The sequence below is a fragment of the Salvelinus alpinus genome, chromosome 33 (assembly GCF_045679555.1).
Source record: "Salvelinus alpinus chromosome 33, SLU_Salpinus.1, whole genome shotgun sequence".
Lineage (NCBI taxonomy): Eukaryota > Metazoa > Chordata > Actinopteri > Salmoniformes > Salmonidae > Salvelinus > Salvelinus alpinus.
In genome coordinates, this window is record NC_092118.1 from 1,483,640 (window position 1) to 1,499,747 (window position 16,108).

At 44.0% G+C, this 16,108-nt stretch overlaps 1 protein-coding gene and 1 long non-coding RNA gene across 7 annotated transcripts; one reads left to right on the top strand and one right to left on the bottom strand.

Annotated features, from left to right (window-relative positions):
• Positions 1-1,119: 1,119 nt before the first annotated feature.
• LOC139562850 (uncharacterized) lies at positions 1,120-4,685 on the bottom strand. The gene is made up of 2 exons (XR_011672456.1): positions 4,429-4,685; positions 1,120-3,293 (listed from the first exon to the last, which is right to left on the bottom strand). It is a non-coding gene; the product is annotated as an uncharacterized lncRNA (long non-coding RNA).
• Positions 3,760-15,622, top strand: LOC139562848 (BTB/POZ domain-containing protein 9-like). 6 transcript variants are annotated; one of them, XM_071380968.1, is made up of 12 exons: positions 3,760-3,959; positions 5,217-6,461; positions 6,860-7,072; positions 7,763-8,126; positions 8,439-8,709; positions 9,981-10,200; positions 10,562-10,681; positions 10,962-11,071; positions 12,804-12,993; positions 13,138-13,245; positions 14,363-14,468; positions 15,291-15,622. In XM_071380968.1, the coding sequence occupies exons 3-12, from the start codon at positions 6,888-6,890 to the stop codon at positions 15,468-15,470; spliced, it is 1,854 nt and encodes a 617-aa protein (XP_071237069.1). In that variant the 5' UTR covers positions 3,760-3,959; positions 5,217-6,461; positions 6,860-6,887; the 3' UTR covers positions 15,471-15,622. The 6 variants fall into 6 exon arrangements, 5 of the variants coding, with proteins under 5 accessions (XP_071237069.1, XP_071237071.1, XP_071237068.1 ...); XM_071380970.1 differs by lacking the exon at positions 5,217-6,461 and having other exon boundaries at positions 14,363-14,504; positions 15,291-15,427; XR_011672455.1 differs by lacking the exon at positions 5,217-6,461 and having other exon boundaries at positions 3,761-3,959; positions 13,138-13,253; positions 14,363-14,441; positions 15,291-15,327.
• The last annotated feature ends 486 nt before the right edge of the window (positions 15,623-16,108 follow it).

Sequence of the window (16,108 nt, forward strand, 5' to 3'; positions counted from 1 at the left end):
GATATCTACTGCAGCCCTCATTCTCCACATACAACACCCGTTCTGCCAGTCACATTCTGTTAAAGGTCCCCAAAACGCACACATCCCTGGGTCGCTCCTCTTTTCAGTTCACTGCAGCTAGTGACTGGAACGAGCTGCAACAAACACTCAAACCGGACAGTTTTATCTCAAGTTCTTCATTCAAAGACTCAATCATGGGCACTCTTACTGACAGTTGTGGCTGCTTTGTGTGATGTATTGTTGTCTCTACCTTCTTGACCTTTGTGCTGTTGACTGTGCCCAATAATGTTTGTACCATGTTTTTGTGCTGCTACCATGTTGTGTTGCTACCATGTTGTGTTGCTACCATGCTGTGTTGTCATGTGTTGCTGCCTTGTTATGTTGTCTTAGGTCTCTCTTTATGTAGTGTTGTCTCTCTTGTTGTGATGTGTGTTTTTTTATATATTTTTAAATGAGCCCAGACCCCCGTCCCCGCAGGAGGTGTTTTGCCTTTTGGTAGGCCGTCATTGTAAATAACAATTTGTTCTTAACTGACTTGCCTAGTTAAATAAAGGTTAAATAAATAAAAAATCTTACATTTGGACTAATCAGACCAAAGGACAGATTTCTACCGGTATAATGTCCATTGCTTGTGTTTCTTGGCCGAAGCAAGTCTCTTCTTATTATTGGTGTCCTTTAGTAGTGGTTTCTTTGCAGCAAATCGACCAACAAGGTTTGATTCATGCAGTCTCCTCTGAACAGTTGATGTGATGTGTAACTTGAGCTCTGTGAAGTATTTATTTGAGCTGCAATTTCTGAGGCTGGTAACTAATGAACTTATCCTCTGCAGCAGAGGTAACTCTGGGTCTTCCTTTGGCGGTCCTCATGAGAGCCAGTTTCATCATAGCGCTTGATGGTTTTTGCGACTGCACTTGAAGAAACTTTCAAAGTTCTTGACATTTTCCGGATTGACTGACCTTCATGTCTTAAAATAATGATGGACTGTCATTTCTCTTTGCTTATTTGAGCTGTTCTTGCCATAATATGGACTTGGTCTTTTACCAAATAAGACCATCTTCTGTATCCCACCCCTCCTCTGTCACAACACAACTGATTGTCTCAAACATATTAAGAGTTAAAGACATCTTTAAAACTATTTTATTTACCCTTTATCTCCCCAATTTTGTGGTATACAATTGGTAGTTAGTCTTGTCTCATCGTTACAACTCGTACGGACTCGGGAGTGGCAAAGGTCGAGAGCCGTGTGTCCTCTGAAACACAACCCAACCAAGCCACACTGCTTCTTGACACAATGCCCGCTTAACCCGGAAGCCAGTCACACCAATGTGTTGGAGGAAACCACGTACACCTGGTGACCGTGTCAGCGTGCATGCGCCCAGCCTGCCACAGGAGTCGGTAGAGCGCGATGGGACAAGGACATCCCTGCCGGCCAAACCCTCCCCTAACCCAGATGACGCTGGTCCAATTGTGCACCGCCCCATGGGTCTCCTGGTCACGACCAGCTGCCACAGAGCCTGGACTCGAACCAGGATCTCTAGTGGCACAGCTAGCACAAATGAACTTTTTAACAAGGCACACCTGTTAATTAAATGCATTTCAGGTGACTGCGACTACGAGCCAGGCCTAATCACCCAACATCAGTGCACGATGTCACTAATGCTTTTGTGGCTGAATACTGCAGGGACTTGCTTCCAATGTTCCAACATCTAGTAGAAAGTCTTCCCAGAAGAGTGGAGGCTGTAATAGCAGCAAAGGGGGACCAACTCCATATTAATGCCCATGATTTTGGAATGATGTTCGATGAGCAGGTGTCCACATACTTTTAGTCATGTTGTGTATATGCTTCTGTAAGATTGGCTTTTTAGCGTGCATAGCGATGGTTATCAACTGTACCACAGAGATGGAACGTTAGTCACAGAAAATAAAGGTTGTGGCAGGTGTACGAGATTTGACGTCAGAAGAGTTAGAGGGTGTGTTGAGTGGTGGAGTCCCGTCCTCCCAGGCCATTGGCCTGAGGTAGGACAAGATAGGTTTAAATAGTGGAATAGGGTGGTGGCTTTTCAATGAATGTAGGGTTAGATGGCAGGGCATTTTCTATTTATATTTTCCGGTTTCCCTTTATTCCTTGCAAAGTATAAGGGATTTATACCCCAGTCTAATTGGTGGCGGTAATGCAACATTTATTGGATTCCAACCGCCATTAAACCTCATTCTATCCAAATCTCTGGTTGATTTTACTGCTGGTTTAGACTTTGTCTGGGCAGTGTCTTAACATCATCCTACAACCTTCTCTGAACTGGGATTTTTCTTCTTCTTAAAACAGGTTTTAACAGGATTCCTATAACCTTTTCTAAGATTCTTTGTGGATACAGGCCCTGGAATCTATCTGGTAAAGAAACCACAATTTCTGAAGACTTTCAACACTTGTGTTTGAAGTGTAGTAGAATTTCATAGAATCTGCAGAGCATTTGCAGCAACCAGCATACCACCCTGCATTCCACTGCTGGATTACCGCTGACGCCAAGCAGGGTTGGTCTTGGTTGGTACCTGGATGGGAGACCAGATGCTTCTTGAAGTTGTGTTGGTGTGTGAGTAGGAGGCCCTCTTTCCTCTGATCCCAGGGCAGTTATTGGGGACATTATCCTTTGTGGGGTTCTGTCCTTTGGATGGGACATTAAAAGGGTGTCCTGACTATCTGTGGTCACTTACTGTATGAGTAGGGGTGTTAAACAAATCAAATCAAATGTATTTATATAGCCCTTCTTACATCAGCTGATATCTCAAAGTGCTGTACAGAAACCCAGCCAAAAACCCCAAACAGCAAGCAATGCAGGAAGCACAGTGGCTAGGAAAAACTCCCTAGAAAGGCCAAAACCTAGGAAGAAACCTAGCGAGGAACCATGCTACGAGGGGTGGCCAGTCCTCTTTTGGCTGTGCCAGGTGGAGATTATAACAGAACATGGCCAAGATGTTAAAATGTTCATAAATGACCAGCATGGTGAAATAATAATAATCACAGTAGTTGTCGAGGGTGCAGCAAGTCAGCACCTCAGGAGTAAATGTCAGTTGGCTTTTCATAGCCGATCATTGAGAGTATCTCTACCGCTCCTGCTGTCTCTAGAGAGTTGAAAACAGCAGGTCTGGGACAGGTAGCACATCCGGTGAACAGGTCAGGATTCCATAGCCACAGGCAGAACAGTTGAAACTGGAGCAGCAGCATGGCCAGGTGGACTGGGGACAGCAAGGAGTCATCATGCCAGGTAGTCCTGAGGCACGGTCCTAGGGCTCAGGTCCTCCGAGAGAAAGAAACAGAGAATTAGAGAGAGCATACTTAAATTCACACAGGACACCGGATAAGACAGGAGAAATACTCCAGATATAACAGACAAACCCTAGCCCCCTGACACAATCTACTGCAGCATAAATACTGGAGGCTGAGACAGGAGGGGTCAGGAGACACTGTGGCCCCATCCGATGATACCCCCTGACAGGGCCAAACAGGCAGGATATAACCCCACCCACTTTGCCAAAGCACAGCCCCCACACCACTAGAGGGATATCTTAACCCGTGACTTGGTTAAATTCCCAATCTAACCATCATTGTACATAAATTATCTACAATATTTTAGCTTATTCAATTTCAAAATGCTTTATAGTCAAATATAAAAATGCATTCATTTTAGTGCTAGAAAGATTTTTTACGGGCACACATTTTGCTGTTAGGTAGGATATTTATGTATCTTCGCCACAGAGGCGCTCAAATGACTGATTACGTAACAGCCGCATTTCATTACTTAACAACATCCGGTTAGCATCCATAGCTTCTTGTTTGCAACTGAAATCCCCGTGCTTGATATTGCATCTATGTTATTTGACGTTTGCCACTGACAGTGTTCAGGTTTGCTAAAAGAAGGTGCTGTCACTTGAAAGGGGCAGACAAGATAACGACTTTAGTTCAGGTAAGGAAATCGATTTTGTTTGCTAGTTACGCTAGCAGAGCAAGCTAGCTAACCAGAGCTAGCTGGCTAACGCTGGTAACTTATTTACGTCGATAAGCCTCCCGTGGCGTATGGCTATTTAATCGGGTCATTGACTGAGCTACACGCAAATGTCAGTGAGATAAATAAACTGGCTAATTAACGTTAGATGGAAGCGACCTCAGTTGTACTAACTATGGGGTGACTAATGTCAAGATGGCGACAAGTGCGGTCGCTACAACCGTATCTGCCTAATTTAAACTTTAATATCCCTCAAACTTTTTTGTAAGCCATGAAAAAACAGTTTAAAACTAAGACTATAAAATAATTCCTCAATTAGTCGAAATAACCTTCTAACATGTCGCAAGAGGAAAATGTAAAGGCTAAGCTGGCCACAAGGATGCTGTCAAGAATAGAAACGTTAGCTAGCCTAGTTTCTGAACATGCTTACTCGACAGACATCCCCTTGGCCCTGACTCATCTGAGGACGAAATGCTGACTGATGCGGAAGTGGTTTTGAGTGATTCGGATATCGCAGTGAACAGACCCAAATAAAGCCCTGCCCACAAGATGAAGCGAAATGATATCGCCCTTCATGATCTGCATGCGAACATCATCCACCGAATTACGCTGTTAAAATAGACGAGAGGGCTGACAACCTGGAGAAGATGGTAAAGGAGAACGCATTATGCGTCTGTGAATGTTGCATCAAACGGGGTTCCAGAAGAGACCAACGAAAATGTAAAGGTGATATCAGCCTGAATGTGGCACCTGACCTTTGAACGAAGTACATGGATAATGCTGTGGATGTTGCCCATCACCTTGGGAGTCAAAAATTAAACAAATGGTCCCGCTCGGTGATAATCGTGTTTGCATTCCGTTTAATCACTTAATCCCAGAGAAGTTCTTACTTTCTCTTATTTCATTTGACTTAATTGATTTGAAGCTGGTTACTGTTTTCTATTTTGGAAAGACTGCGATGCAGATCTTATTTTTGCACAAGAGACGCATTCATGCTCGGAAGACAATACTTTTTGGAAATGTCAATGACATGGTTAGCGAACGGCTCTCTTCATTCAGCTGGGGTTGCCATTCTAGCCCACAATTTTAAAGGCAAAGTTTTAGTGTCTAAAGCAGACACTAAATGACAGTGGTTATTGATATTCCTGATAGACAATTTATACTGTGTAATACACTGAGTGTACAAAACATAAAGAACACCTTCCCTTTTGCCCTCAGAACAGCCTCAATTCGATGGGCCACGGACTCTACAAGGTGTCAAACGCATTCCACAGGGATGCTGGCCCATGTTGACACCACAGTTGTGTCAAGTTGGCTGGATGTCCTTTTGGTGGTGGACCATTCTTGATACACACAGGAAACTATTGAGAATGGAAAAATCCAGCAGTGTTGCAGTTCTTGACACCAACCTGTGCTCCTGGCACCAACTACCATACCCCTTTCAAAAGCACTTAAATATTTTTCACCTTCTGAATGGCACACATACACTATCCATGTCTCAATTGTCTTAAAAATCCTTCTTTAATCTCTCCTAATCTTTTCATACATAAAATTAACTTAATGGGTGAAAAAAATTATATAACATCCCTAATAGGTATAAATAGCAAATTATCAAAGTATCTAGTGTTTGTCAATGTAACTTGTCTATAGTGTAAAATGCTTTTTTTGTGTGTGTCTGGTTTTATGCTTTTGTAATATGCTTTTGTTGTGTGGTGTTTTGCACAATGTTCGTGTGACGCAATACAAAAAAAAACAGCTAGCTAGTACAAGTTATTTAGTACAGTGTCAGGTAGCTAATGTAATGTTGATGTCAACAATTTGATATCTAGTTAGCTAACAGTTGGCATGGTCAAAGTGATTTAGAACTAACCCAAGATGGACCATAGCCTGTTAACAATGGTAGCAAATTAATCATAGTGGGCAGAGCCAAGCACGGGCTAGTGGGATCCTATTGGCGTGTTCTAGCATTTATTTGCATATTTCTGTTAGGGAACGCCTACTCTGAAGTGCACGTGTGCAATAACTCAATTAGCCTTGCACTCCTTCTAAACTCTTTTTTTTTTTTTTCTTTGGCAATGGGTAAAGTAAAGTACAAAACGCAGTCTACTCTGTTTGTTACAGATTTTGGTTTTGGGAAACAGAAAACTGTCTGGAGATTTAAATGTTTAATCGACGAGAAAATTGGCAGAATATTGGCTGAAATCTCTTGCTCCATCTTCTCCCACTTGCTGCCCACTGGGCTTCTTTGCATCACCATATTTGGTAGTGAGTGGAAACTCCAACCGGATGCTTCACAGTTATAGATCCTGTGAAATGTCTGTCTCATTGTTCTATCTGTGGTATGGCTGTGATAAGTTTACTGTACGTTCTCCATCAGATAGCTGTGTCATCATTGCCATCTCACACCCCTTGTTTCATTGCCAAATGATCAGTACTTGGACTGCACGAGTAGCATGACCTACTGTACGTTTGACAAGTTAATTTTATTAATGGCAGCTACTTCCTCAATAACAAGGTTACTTTCTTGTCTTGAGACTGACTTTCTGGAGCCCTTGACACACTTTAATTAGTGAAGGTGGTGTCTTATAGGCCTAGATTAACCTAACCTAATTGTTACCTTTCAGGAAATGGCCATACTGTGCATGAAATCCAAATTGCAGTTGTGGTTCTGAATAATCAGTGACTCATTCAAGAATTCTGATCGCTTTGTAGCCTATAGGCCTATCTCGGATACCAATGCCAAGAATGTGTTCAATAACATTCTCTAACCTACTTAGTCACGCGACTTGGCTTTGATTTAAACTGAAATTCATTGAAAACAAGCAGTGAATGTAAAATTACTCCTCTCTCTCTCGCTCCAGATGTGACGGCGCCGTCTTGCTGTGTGCCATGAGTAACAGCCACCCCCTGCGGTCACTGACCTCGGTGTCAGAGATAGACCACCTGCACCTACTGTCGGAGCACCTGGGCGCTCTGGTGTCTGGCGAGGAGTACAGTGATGTCACCTTTGTTGTCGAGGGGAAGCGCTTCCCTGCCCACCGGGTCATCTTGGCGTCACGGTGCCAATATTTCAGGTAATTAGGGCTGGGACTGTTATTGGTCAGCCAAATTACTGCGGTTACCGTAATACGTTTTTAAAGACTCACATTTTATCCTCTCCTCTGTTCATGACTGCATGTGCTGCTGCAGGAGAGGGGTGATGCCTAGGCAACCAAAGACTTGTTTGCTACACCATCTTGCATGTTTCAGCTAGGAGCAACAACGTTTCATGTCCATGTTAGTGTAGAGTCCATGTTACAGCAGAAACTGACTCAACCTCACAAATCACGGCTGTCTGCTATGTCAGCTGTTATGAGGCTTATTTTGATTTCATGACGGTCTTCCTCCATAATCGTTGGTAACACAGTTATACGGTAATTGTGCCAACCCTACTAGTGACTACAGGTTACTTTAGTCACTGTTTCTGAAGTCTAAACCATGAGTAGGCAAGGCTGGGTCGTTATCATTTAGGGCACGAAGATTAGCGCATTCTAGCCAATTGGTCAAGGTAATCCCTCCCTGTTTGTTTGGTGCCCAAGGAACATGACACTGGTCCTTGTATCATAACCAATGTATCCATTCGAGATTGACCCAACTAGCCTATTTGAATCAGGTGCTGCAGTGCTTGGTTGAAATCCTCCCATAGCTCTTCAGGTTGAAGGTGCACCCAGCTCCCTACCCCTTCTTTACACAAACCTGACAAGCGTCTCTCCATCCCTCCACAGAGCCATGCTCTTTAATGGCATGAAGGAGTCTCAGCCCCAGGCCGAGGTGCCCCTGGAGGACACGCAGGTCGAGGCATTCTCCATGCTCCTGCAGTACCTGTACACGGGCCGGGCGAGCCTGAGTACGGCCCGCGAGGATGTTTTGCTGGACTTCCTGGGCCTGGCGCACCGCTACGGCCTCCAGCCACTAGAGGACAGCACCTGTGAGTTTCTGCGCACGGTGCTGCACACGCAGAATGTTTGCTTGGTGTACGATGTGGCCAGCCTCTACTGCCTGGGGGGCCTGGCGCAGGCGTGCTGCGCCTACATGGACCGGCAGGCGCCCGAGGTGCTTGCATCAGACTGCTTCCTCACTCTCTCTAAGGTGAGACAGTGGCACATGTTTAAGAGAAGGGTGTTGTGGAAATACCTAGTAATAAAGTGCTGAATATGGATGGATAAGATGGATGGATAAAAGGGAAAACTGTATGAAAGAACTTGAAAAGGTATGATGAGATGGATGGCTGGACAAACGAACAGTTGAAAGAAGTTATGATGACGGTATGGTTGGATGGATGAAAGAAAGTATGATACATGGATGGATAAAAGATGACACTATGTTATGGTGGATGGATGAAAGCATATTTTGATGGATTTAGATGAAAAGGGTCCATGTTCCTTCTCCCCCTCTGTGCAGACTGCTCTTCTGGCTGTGGTGCAGCGGGACTCGTTTGCCGCCACTGAGCGGGAGATCTTCCAGGCGCTGTGCCGCTGGTGCCGGTACAACTGTAACAACGAGGTGGCAGCGCAGGAAGTGATGTCGGCAGTGCGCCTGCCCCTCATGAGCCTGATGGAGATGCTAAATGTGGTGCGGCCCTCTGGCCTCCTCAGTTCCGACAACTTGCTCGACGCCATTCAGACGCGCTCGGAGAGCCGCGACATGGACCTTAACTACCGAGGCATGCTCAGTGAGTAACTGGTCAACTATCCAGCCACAATAACACTATTAAACGTGGACATCAATCTTTGCCAGAACTGGTGGTGTGTCTACTTGTTGAAATTACACTGAACAAAAATATAAACGTAACATGTAACAATTTCAAAGATTTTACTGAGTTACAGTTCATATAAGGAAATCAGCCAATTTTAAATAAATTCATTTGGCCCTAATCTATGGCTTTCACATGACTGGGAATACAGATATTGATCTGTTGGTCACAGATGCCTTAAAAAAAAAAGTAGGGGCGTAGATCAGAAAACCAGTTTGTATCTGGTGTGACCACCATTTACCCCTTTACCTCATGCCCACACTACACCATACACGCCATCTGCCCGGTACAGTGGAAACTGGGTTTCATCCGTGAAGAGCACACTTCTCCAGTGGCCATCGACGGTGAGCATTTGCCCACTGAAGTTGCCGAACTGCAGTCAGGTCAAGACCCTGGTGAAGACTACGAGCACGGAGATGAGCTTCCCTGAGACAGTTTGTGCAGAAATTCTTTGGTTGTGGAAAACCCACAGTTTCATCAGATGTCCGGGTGGCTGGTCTCAGATGATCCCGCAGGTGAAGAAGCCGAATGTGGTCCTGGACTGTTGCGGTTACACGTGGTCTGAGGTTGTGAGGCCGGTTGGCCGTACGGCCAAATTCTCTAAAATGATGTTGGTGGTGGCTTATGGAAGGGAAATAAACATTAAATTATTTGACAATGGCTCTGGTGGATATTCCTGCAGTCACCATGCCAATTGCGTACTCTCAACTTGAGACGTGTGGTGTTGTTGGATGACACAACTGCAAATTTTTAGTGTCCTTTTATTGTCCCCCAGCACAAGGTTTACCTGTGTAATGATCATGCTGTTTAATCAGGTTCTTGATATGCCACACCAGTAAGGTGGATGGTTTATCTTGGCAAAGGAGAAATGCTCACTAACGGGGACGTAAACAATTTTGTGGGGGGGGAAAACATTTGCAAAAAGCTTTTTGTGTGTGTATAGGAAATTTATGGGATCTTTTATTTCAGCTTATGAAACATGGGTCCATGTTCAGTATAGATAGAGATTGATTAGTAAATGTGAAGAGCATTAACTGGGTAGCGTTTTTTGAGCAATTAGTAATGGTAACTGATGGTATCTTCTGTGAGGATCGGGTTATGCTTCCCCTTTCACCTCTTTCTAATGCTTTTGAATACACCACTAGCTGATACCTAAAGTTACCTAAACTGCGCCCCTTGTCCCCCACCAGTCCCCGAGGAGAACATTGCCACCATGAAGCACGGTGCCCAGGTGGTGAAGGGCGAGCTGAAGTCGGCGCTGCTGGACGGAGACACGCAGAACTATGACCTGGACCACGGCTTCTCCCGGCACCCCATCGAGGAGGACGGGAGCGCAGGCATCCAAGTCAAGCTGGGCCAACCCTACATTGTCAACCACGTCCGCCTGCTGCTGTGGGACCGCGACAGCAGGTAACAACACCATTGACAAATTGTTGGTGGTGAAGGTTTGCTTTTTCTTCTTGTAATTGCACATCTCCATGATATTAATATGGTTCCTTAGACAAACACTTCTTCAGCCAATTTGAGATCTGATGTCTGCATTGCAACTGCAAAAGAGACAACCCCGTAACACCTTTCAATCCTGGGTGAAATTCTTCATTCATGTTAGGCAGTCTGAATGTTCACTATTCTGCTTGCATTTTCTTCTTTTGAAATTGATTTTGATAGATTCCGTGTCCATATATTAATGCATCTGTTGGATTGTGTCAAGAAATTAGTATGGCCCTAAGCATGGATTTGTGATACTGTACATCACTCTTTCTCTATCTAGGTCGTACTCTTACTATGTGGAGGTGTCTATGGATGAGCTGGACTGGGTGCGTGTAGTGGACCACTCCAAGTTACTCTGTCGTTCCTGGCAGAGTCTATTCTTCACAGCGCGTGTCTGCAGGTAAACTAACACACAGACCGAACCGCAACGCAAAAACTTTCTTCCCTCTCTGTTATAAATGAGAATTTTGAAAATCATTGTAAATAAGAATTGGTATTGAAGGCAATTGCCTGGTTAAATTGATGTTGACATTTTTCAATGGGGGTAAAATGACAACTGTGGATGTATTTGGTTAAATATGATGGTCTAGCATAATAATGCACCTATAGACTTGTGTGATATGGTATCTTTACATACATACAGTTTGGCTACTTGTCTCATGAGCTGTTTTGTCTCACAGGTATGTACGCATTGTGGGGACACACAACACCGTGAACAAGGTGTTCCACCTGGTGGCCTTTGAGTGCATGTTCACACAGCGACGATACGTTCTGGAGAAAGGACTCCTGGGTAAGGTTGTTTTTCTGTCCGTTCTTGGGGATATTTTCATAGCTTTTCTATTAGGGATTTGGATGAAAACTGATCTGGGGACATCTTTCTTTGTTTAGTATGCCAATACTGAAAGTCCATAGAGATATTAAGGGCTGGTTTACTGAACCTATACGTAAACAAAAATATAAACGCAACAGTTCATATAAGGAAATCAGTTAATTGAAATGAATTCATTAGGCCTTAATCTATGGATTTCAGTTGACTGGGAATACAGATATGTATATTTTGGTCACAGATACCAGAAAAAAGTTAGGGGCGTGGCCACCATGTGCCTCATGCAGCACGACACATTGCCTTCGCATAGAGTTGATCAGGCTGTTGATTGTGGCCTGTGGAATGTTCTCTCACTCCTCTTCAATGGCTGTATGAAGTTGCTGGATATTGGCAGGAACTGGAACACGCTGTCGTACACATCGATCCAGAGCATCCCAAACATGGTCAATGGGTACTCATGTCTGGTGAGTATGCAGGCCATGGAAGAACTGGGACATTTTCAGCTTCCAGGAATTGTGTATAGGGGCCATGCATTATCGTGCTGTAACATGAGGTGATGACGGCAGATGACTGGCACGACAATGGGCCTCAGGATCTCGTCACGGTATCTCTGCGAATTCAAATTGCCATCGCTAAAATTAAATTGTGTTCGTTGTCCGTCCGTTGGTTGTCGGTTCACAATGTTGACATCAGCAAACCGATCGCCAACACAACGCTTTCTGCCATCTGCCCGGTACAGTTGAAACCGGGATTCATCCATGAAGAACACACTTCACCAGTGTGCCAGTGGCCATCGAAGGTGAACATTTGCCCACTGAAGTCGGTCACCACGCCGAACTACAGTCGGGTCAAGACCCTGGTGAAGAATGACGAGCACGCTGATAAACTTCCCTGACACTGTTTCTGACAATTAGTGCAGAAAATCTTCGGTTGTGTAAACCCACATTTTCATTAGCTGTCCGGGTGGCTGTTTTCAGACGATTCCGCAGGTGAAGAAGCCTGATGTGGATGTCCTGGATTGTTGTGGTTACACATGGTCTACGGTTGTGAGGTTGGTTGAACGTACTGCCAAATTCTCTAAAACGACATTGGTGGTGGCGTATGGTAGCAAAATGAACATTCAGTTCTCTGGCAACCGCTTTGGTGGACATTCCTCCAGTCGGCATGCCATTTGCACACTCCCTCAACTTGAGGCATCTGTGTCATTGTGACACAACTGCACATTTTCGTGACCTTTTATTGTCCCAGCACAAGGTGCACCTGTGGTGATCATGCTGTTTAATCAGCTTCTTGATATACCACATCAGTCAGGTCATGAAACCATGGGAACAACACTTTACATGTTGCATTTATATTTTTGTTCTGTATATGTTGAGCCTATTCCTGGACTAAAAAGCACATATACTGAAGCATGTTTCTAGTCAGCACATGTATTCAAAAGGTCTCCGTTGGAGTGCTGATCAAGGATTTGGTCCTCCTTGTCCATATCTTATTCCTTATGATCTAAAAGGCTGAAATGGATCCAATATCACCACTCCTACTCTGTTACTTTGGGAATTTCCAGTACTTGACTTAGTCCCAGTTTCCCAGACCTTAGATTTTTGTAAGAAACCTGTTTTGGGCCTTAACAGCCCACGGTGATTAAGCTACTAGCCAAATCCCTCACTCGCCTCTCCCTCAACACCCCCTACTCAAGTCCCCGACCGTAACGTGGCAACCATCGCATGCGGGGCCAGTGTGATCGAGGGTGTGAGCCGGAGCCGCAATGCCCTGCTCAACGGGGACACCTCCAACTACGACTGGGACTCGGGCTACACCTGCCACCAGCTGGGCTCAGGGGCCATCGTCATCCAACTGGCCCAGCCCTACATGTTGGGCTCACTCAGGTAAGGGTGCTGTGCCTGAAATGGCACCCTATATAGTGCACTACTTTAGCCAGAGTTGATGCCATTGTCATCCAGCTCAGGTAGGGGGAGTGACCGAGACCGTGCCCTCACCATCAGTCCAATGGTTTGTGTGTTTCTGGACAGACTGCTGCTCTGGGACTGTGATAACCGCAGTTACAGTTACTACATCGAGCTGTCCACCAACCAGCAGCAGTGGACCAAGGTGGTGGACCGTACCAAAGTGGCTTGCAGGTGAAAATGTGAATCACCGTGTTTCAATGTATTCTTCTCTTGTCCCTCTCTTTTCTGCTGGTCTCTCTCTGTTATTTGCTTCCTGTTATTTTTTAAATATTTTATTTATATTTTTTTGTGGATAACTGTAAATTGTAAGTTTTCTCTGTAGGGAAACATGGACAAGGAAATAGAATGGAGCCTTTTTTTAATAGGGTTGTGAAAATCCCAGTTTTTGTGACAAAAAAGAACTCGAAGCAGACCAAACTATTTCGTCCTTTAAAAACCGGCTTTGTCAAATGGTATGTGCTATAGCTTAGACAGTAAACACATGTGACTCAACATAATGTTAGTTTCCAACGTTAGGTCTGCTTTCCTAAAGAAATGTTAAATCTGCTTCATGTTTAAAACATTTTATGACCTCTTCATGTTTGGTTTCCTTGCCACACTTTTTCTGAGTATCACGATACTTGTCACAAGCCTACTTTCTGGTTGTCAAGGTTTGTGGTGCTCTACAACTACGTAAATGTTGCAGGAGTAGCATTTTATCTAACAATTTTAGATTGGCCGTAAAAAAATAAGACAGCTTATGACCATATCGATCAAACTAAAGATCTGTTGGTCAGATTGGGGCGGCAGGTAGCCTAGTGGTTAGAGCGTTGGACTAGTAACCGGAAGGTTGCAAGATCGAATCCCCGTGCTGACAAGGTTAAAATCTGTCGTGCTACAAGGCAGTTAACCCACTGTTCCTAGGCCGTCATTGAAAATAAGAATATGTTCTTAACTGACTTGCCTAGTTAAATAAAGATAAAATAAAAACTCTAGAATTTAACAAGAAAAGACAACAATGAGTCACTCACTGATATTTAAGGACTAAGCTTTTTGTTTACATTGATTGAACAATAGATTTGTTCAAAATCCAACTACTCTGCTCTCATTATATTGGACACTTTGTCAAATATAATATGATGGACTGCATCCCAAATGGCATCCTATTTCCAACCTTTGACCAGGTCCTGTAAGGAAATGGAGTGCAATTAGGGACATAACCATAGAAATATCAACATTTTATTTATTAATTGGCCCATCCTCCTTGGAGGACAAAAGAATATCAACATTGTTTGTCTTGGTGTTGAAGGTCTTGGCAGACGCTGGTGTTTGACAAGCACCCCGCCTCCTTTGTGCGCATCGTGGGGACCCACAACACATCCAACGAGGTGGGGAGAGATGAGCAGGCTCGGGAAGTGAGCTGAACCTCGATGAGTCACACACCCCTAATGGTGTCCCAAAGCTGTCTCTCTTTCCTTATTTGCTCTCTCTTCCATCCCTTTCTTTTCCCCTCTTCCATTCCTCCCCCTCTTTCTCGCTCACCCTTTATACATACTACCTAATTTTTCATACATATCAAAGTAACACACCTGCCTTTCTCAGGTCATTTGAATATGATGTCTGATCACAACCATGTAGAAAAGCATTTAACAATCTAGCATGTGTAAGCAGTTGATGTTATTCTTCAATAAAACAGATCCTAAAGCAAATCAGGGGCTTGAAAAATAGGTTTATTCAAAGAGAACACATCTTAGTTATGCTGGAAAGTAGGTAATTCTTCCCTGTCCTCAGCCATTATCCTCCACAGAACAAAGTGACAGGATATAATTTATAACCCAACCCTAGCCTGTGGTTGACCAATTAGAATTCATTGCAATAAAACTGGGCCAATGGCCAATACCATGTATCCTGTTTCAGTCTCAATGTATAGACAATTTGAACCAATAAGAACTTGCCACATGTAGCTATACCGGACTGACTGCCACATGTAGCTATCCTGTGTCTCTGACCCATTACTCTTCAGTTCCCCATTACAGAAAAACAACTATTTCCATTGGTCATTAATTCCCTCTTGACCTTAAATACACAACGCAGAGGACTTATCTTTGAATATTCTTAGACATCCATAGCTGTAAAATGAACCAAATGTAAACATACTTTCTAAAACAATGAAAATCACAGCACTTGCACTGTATTTATTATTTTAATCTGTATTATAACCTCTCTCTGTCCCTCAGGTGTTCCACTGCGTCCACTTCGAGTGCCCCGCCCAGCTCGACACAGAGGTCAAAGAGGGCAGCCCGAACTCTAAGTCCCAGCAGCCTCCACTACAGCCCCAATCACCCTCCCAGTCCCAGCTCCAACTCCCCACCCGGCCTTCCTCTGCCTCCTCGTCCTCACACTCCCACCCCCTCTAATGGGTGTGCCAACCCCAACCTCCCCCCCTTAGACTCCAGGGGAGAACCACAGACTACCCTAGGCATCTCAATGCACACAAGCTTCTTTTGTGATGTTACTCTACATAATATGCTGCTCAAATGAAATAAATATATATTTATATGAAATTAAACCCTTGTTGAATGTGATGATTAAGTTGATGATGTCGCGCCTGACAAGGGAAAGTTCAACATTTCTTTTTACTTTTCAAGAAGCAGCTGATTCTTCATTTTAATGACCAATTTAACCATCCCATCCATATTCACTCCATTTACAGTGCTTTCTCCATGTGTTTGGAGACTAAAGCTACAATTGTTCTTTTAGCTCTCTACTCCAGTGTTTTAAATTTGACAAGACAGAATTCAATAACAAGCATGAATTAATAAAGCATTTATGCAATCAAATGTACATTTCATGGAATCAGATTTACACACTGGGCTAGACTTTAGATCAAACCCTAAATGGTAGGTATGGACGTGGTCATGGTGGTGAGCTTTGGGCCAATCCAGAATGGACCCCTAGATGCTATGCACTTGTGAACATCCTACTAAATTACTTTTGATTCTGTAACTCTATGCTTGTGGAGATGTGATAGAAGTTGACCGGTGCAGTAGAGTAC

Coding starts and splice junctions, on each gene's coding strand:
- LOC139562848 (XM_071380968.1), top strand. CDS start 6,888: ATGAGTAACAGCCACCCCCTGCGGTCACTGACCTCGGTGTCAGAGATA. Junction 10,201..10,561: donor CTGTGGGACCGCGACAGCAG/GTAACAACACCA, acceptor TTCTCTATCTAG/GTCGTACTCTTACTATGTGG. Junction 13,246..14,362: donor CGTACCAAAGTGGCTTGCAG/GTGAAAATGTGA, acceptor TTGGTGTTGAAG/GTCTTGGCAGACGCTGGTGT.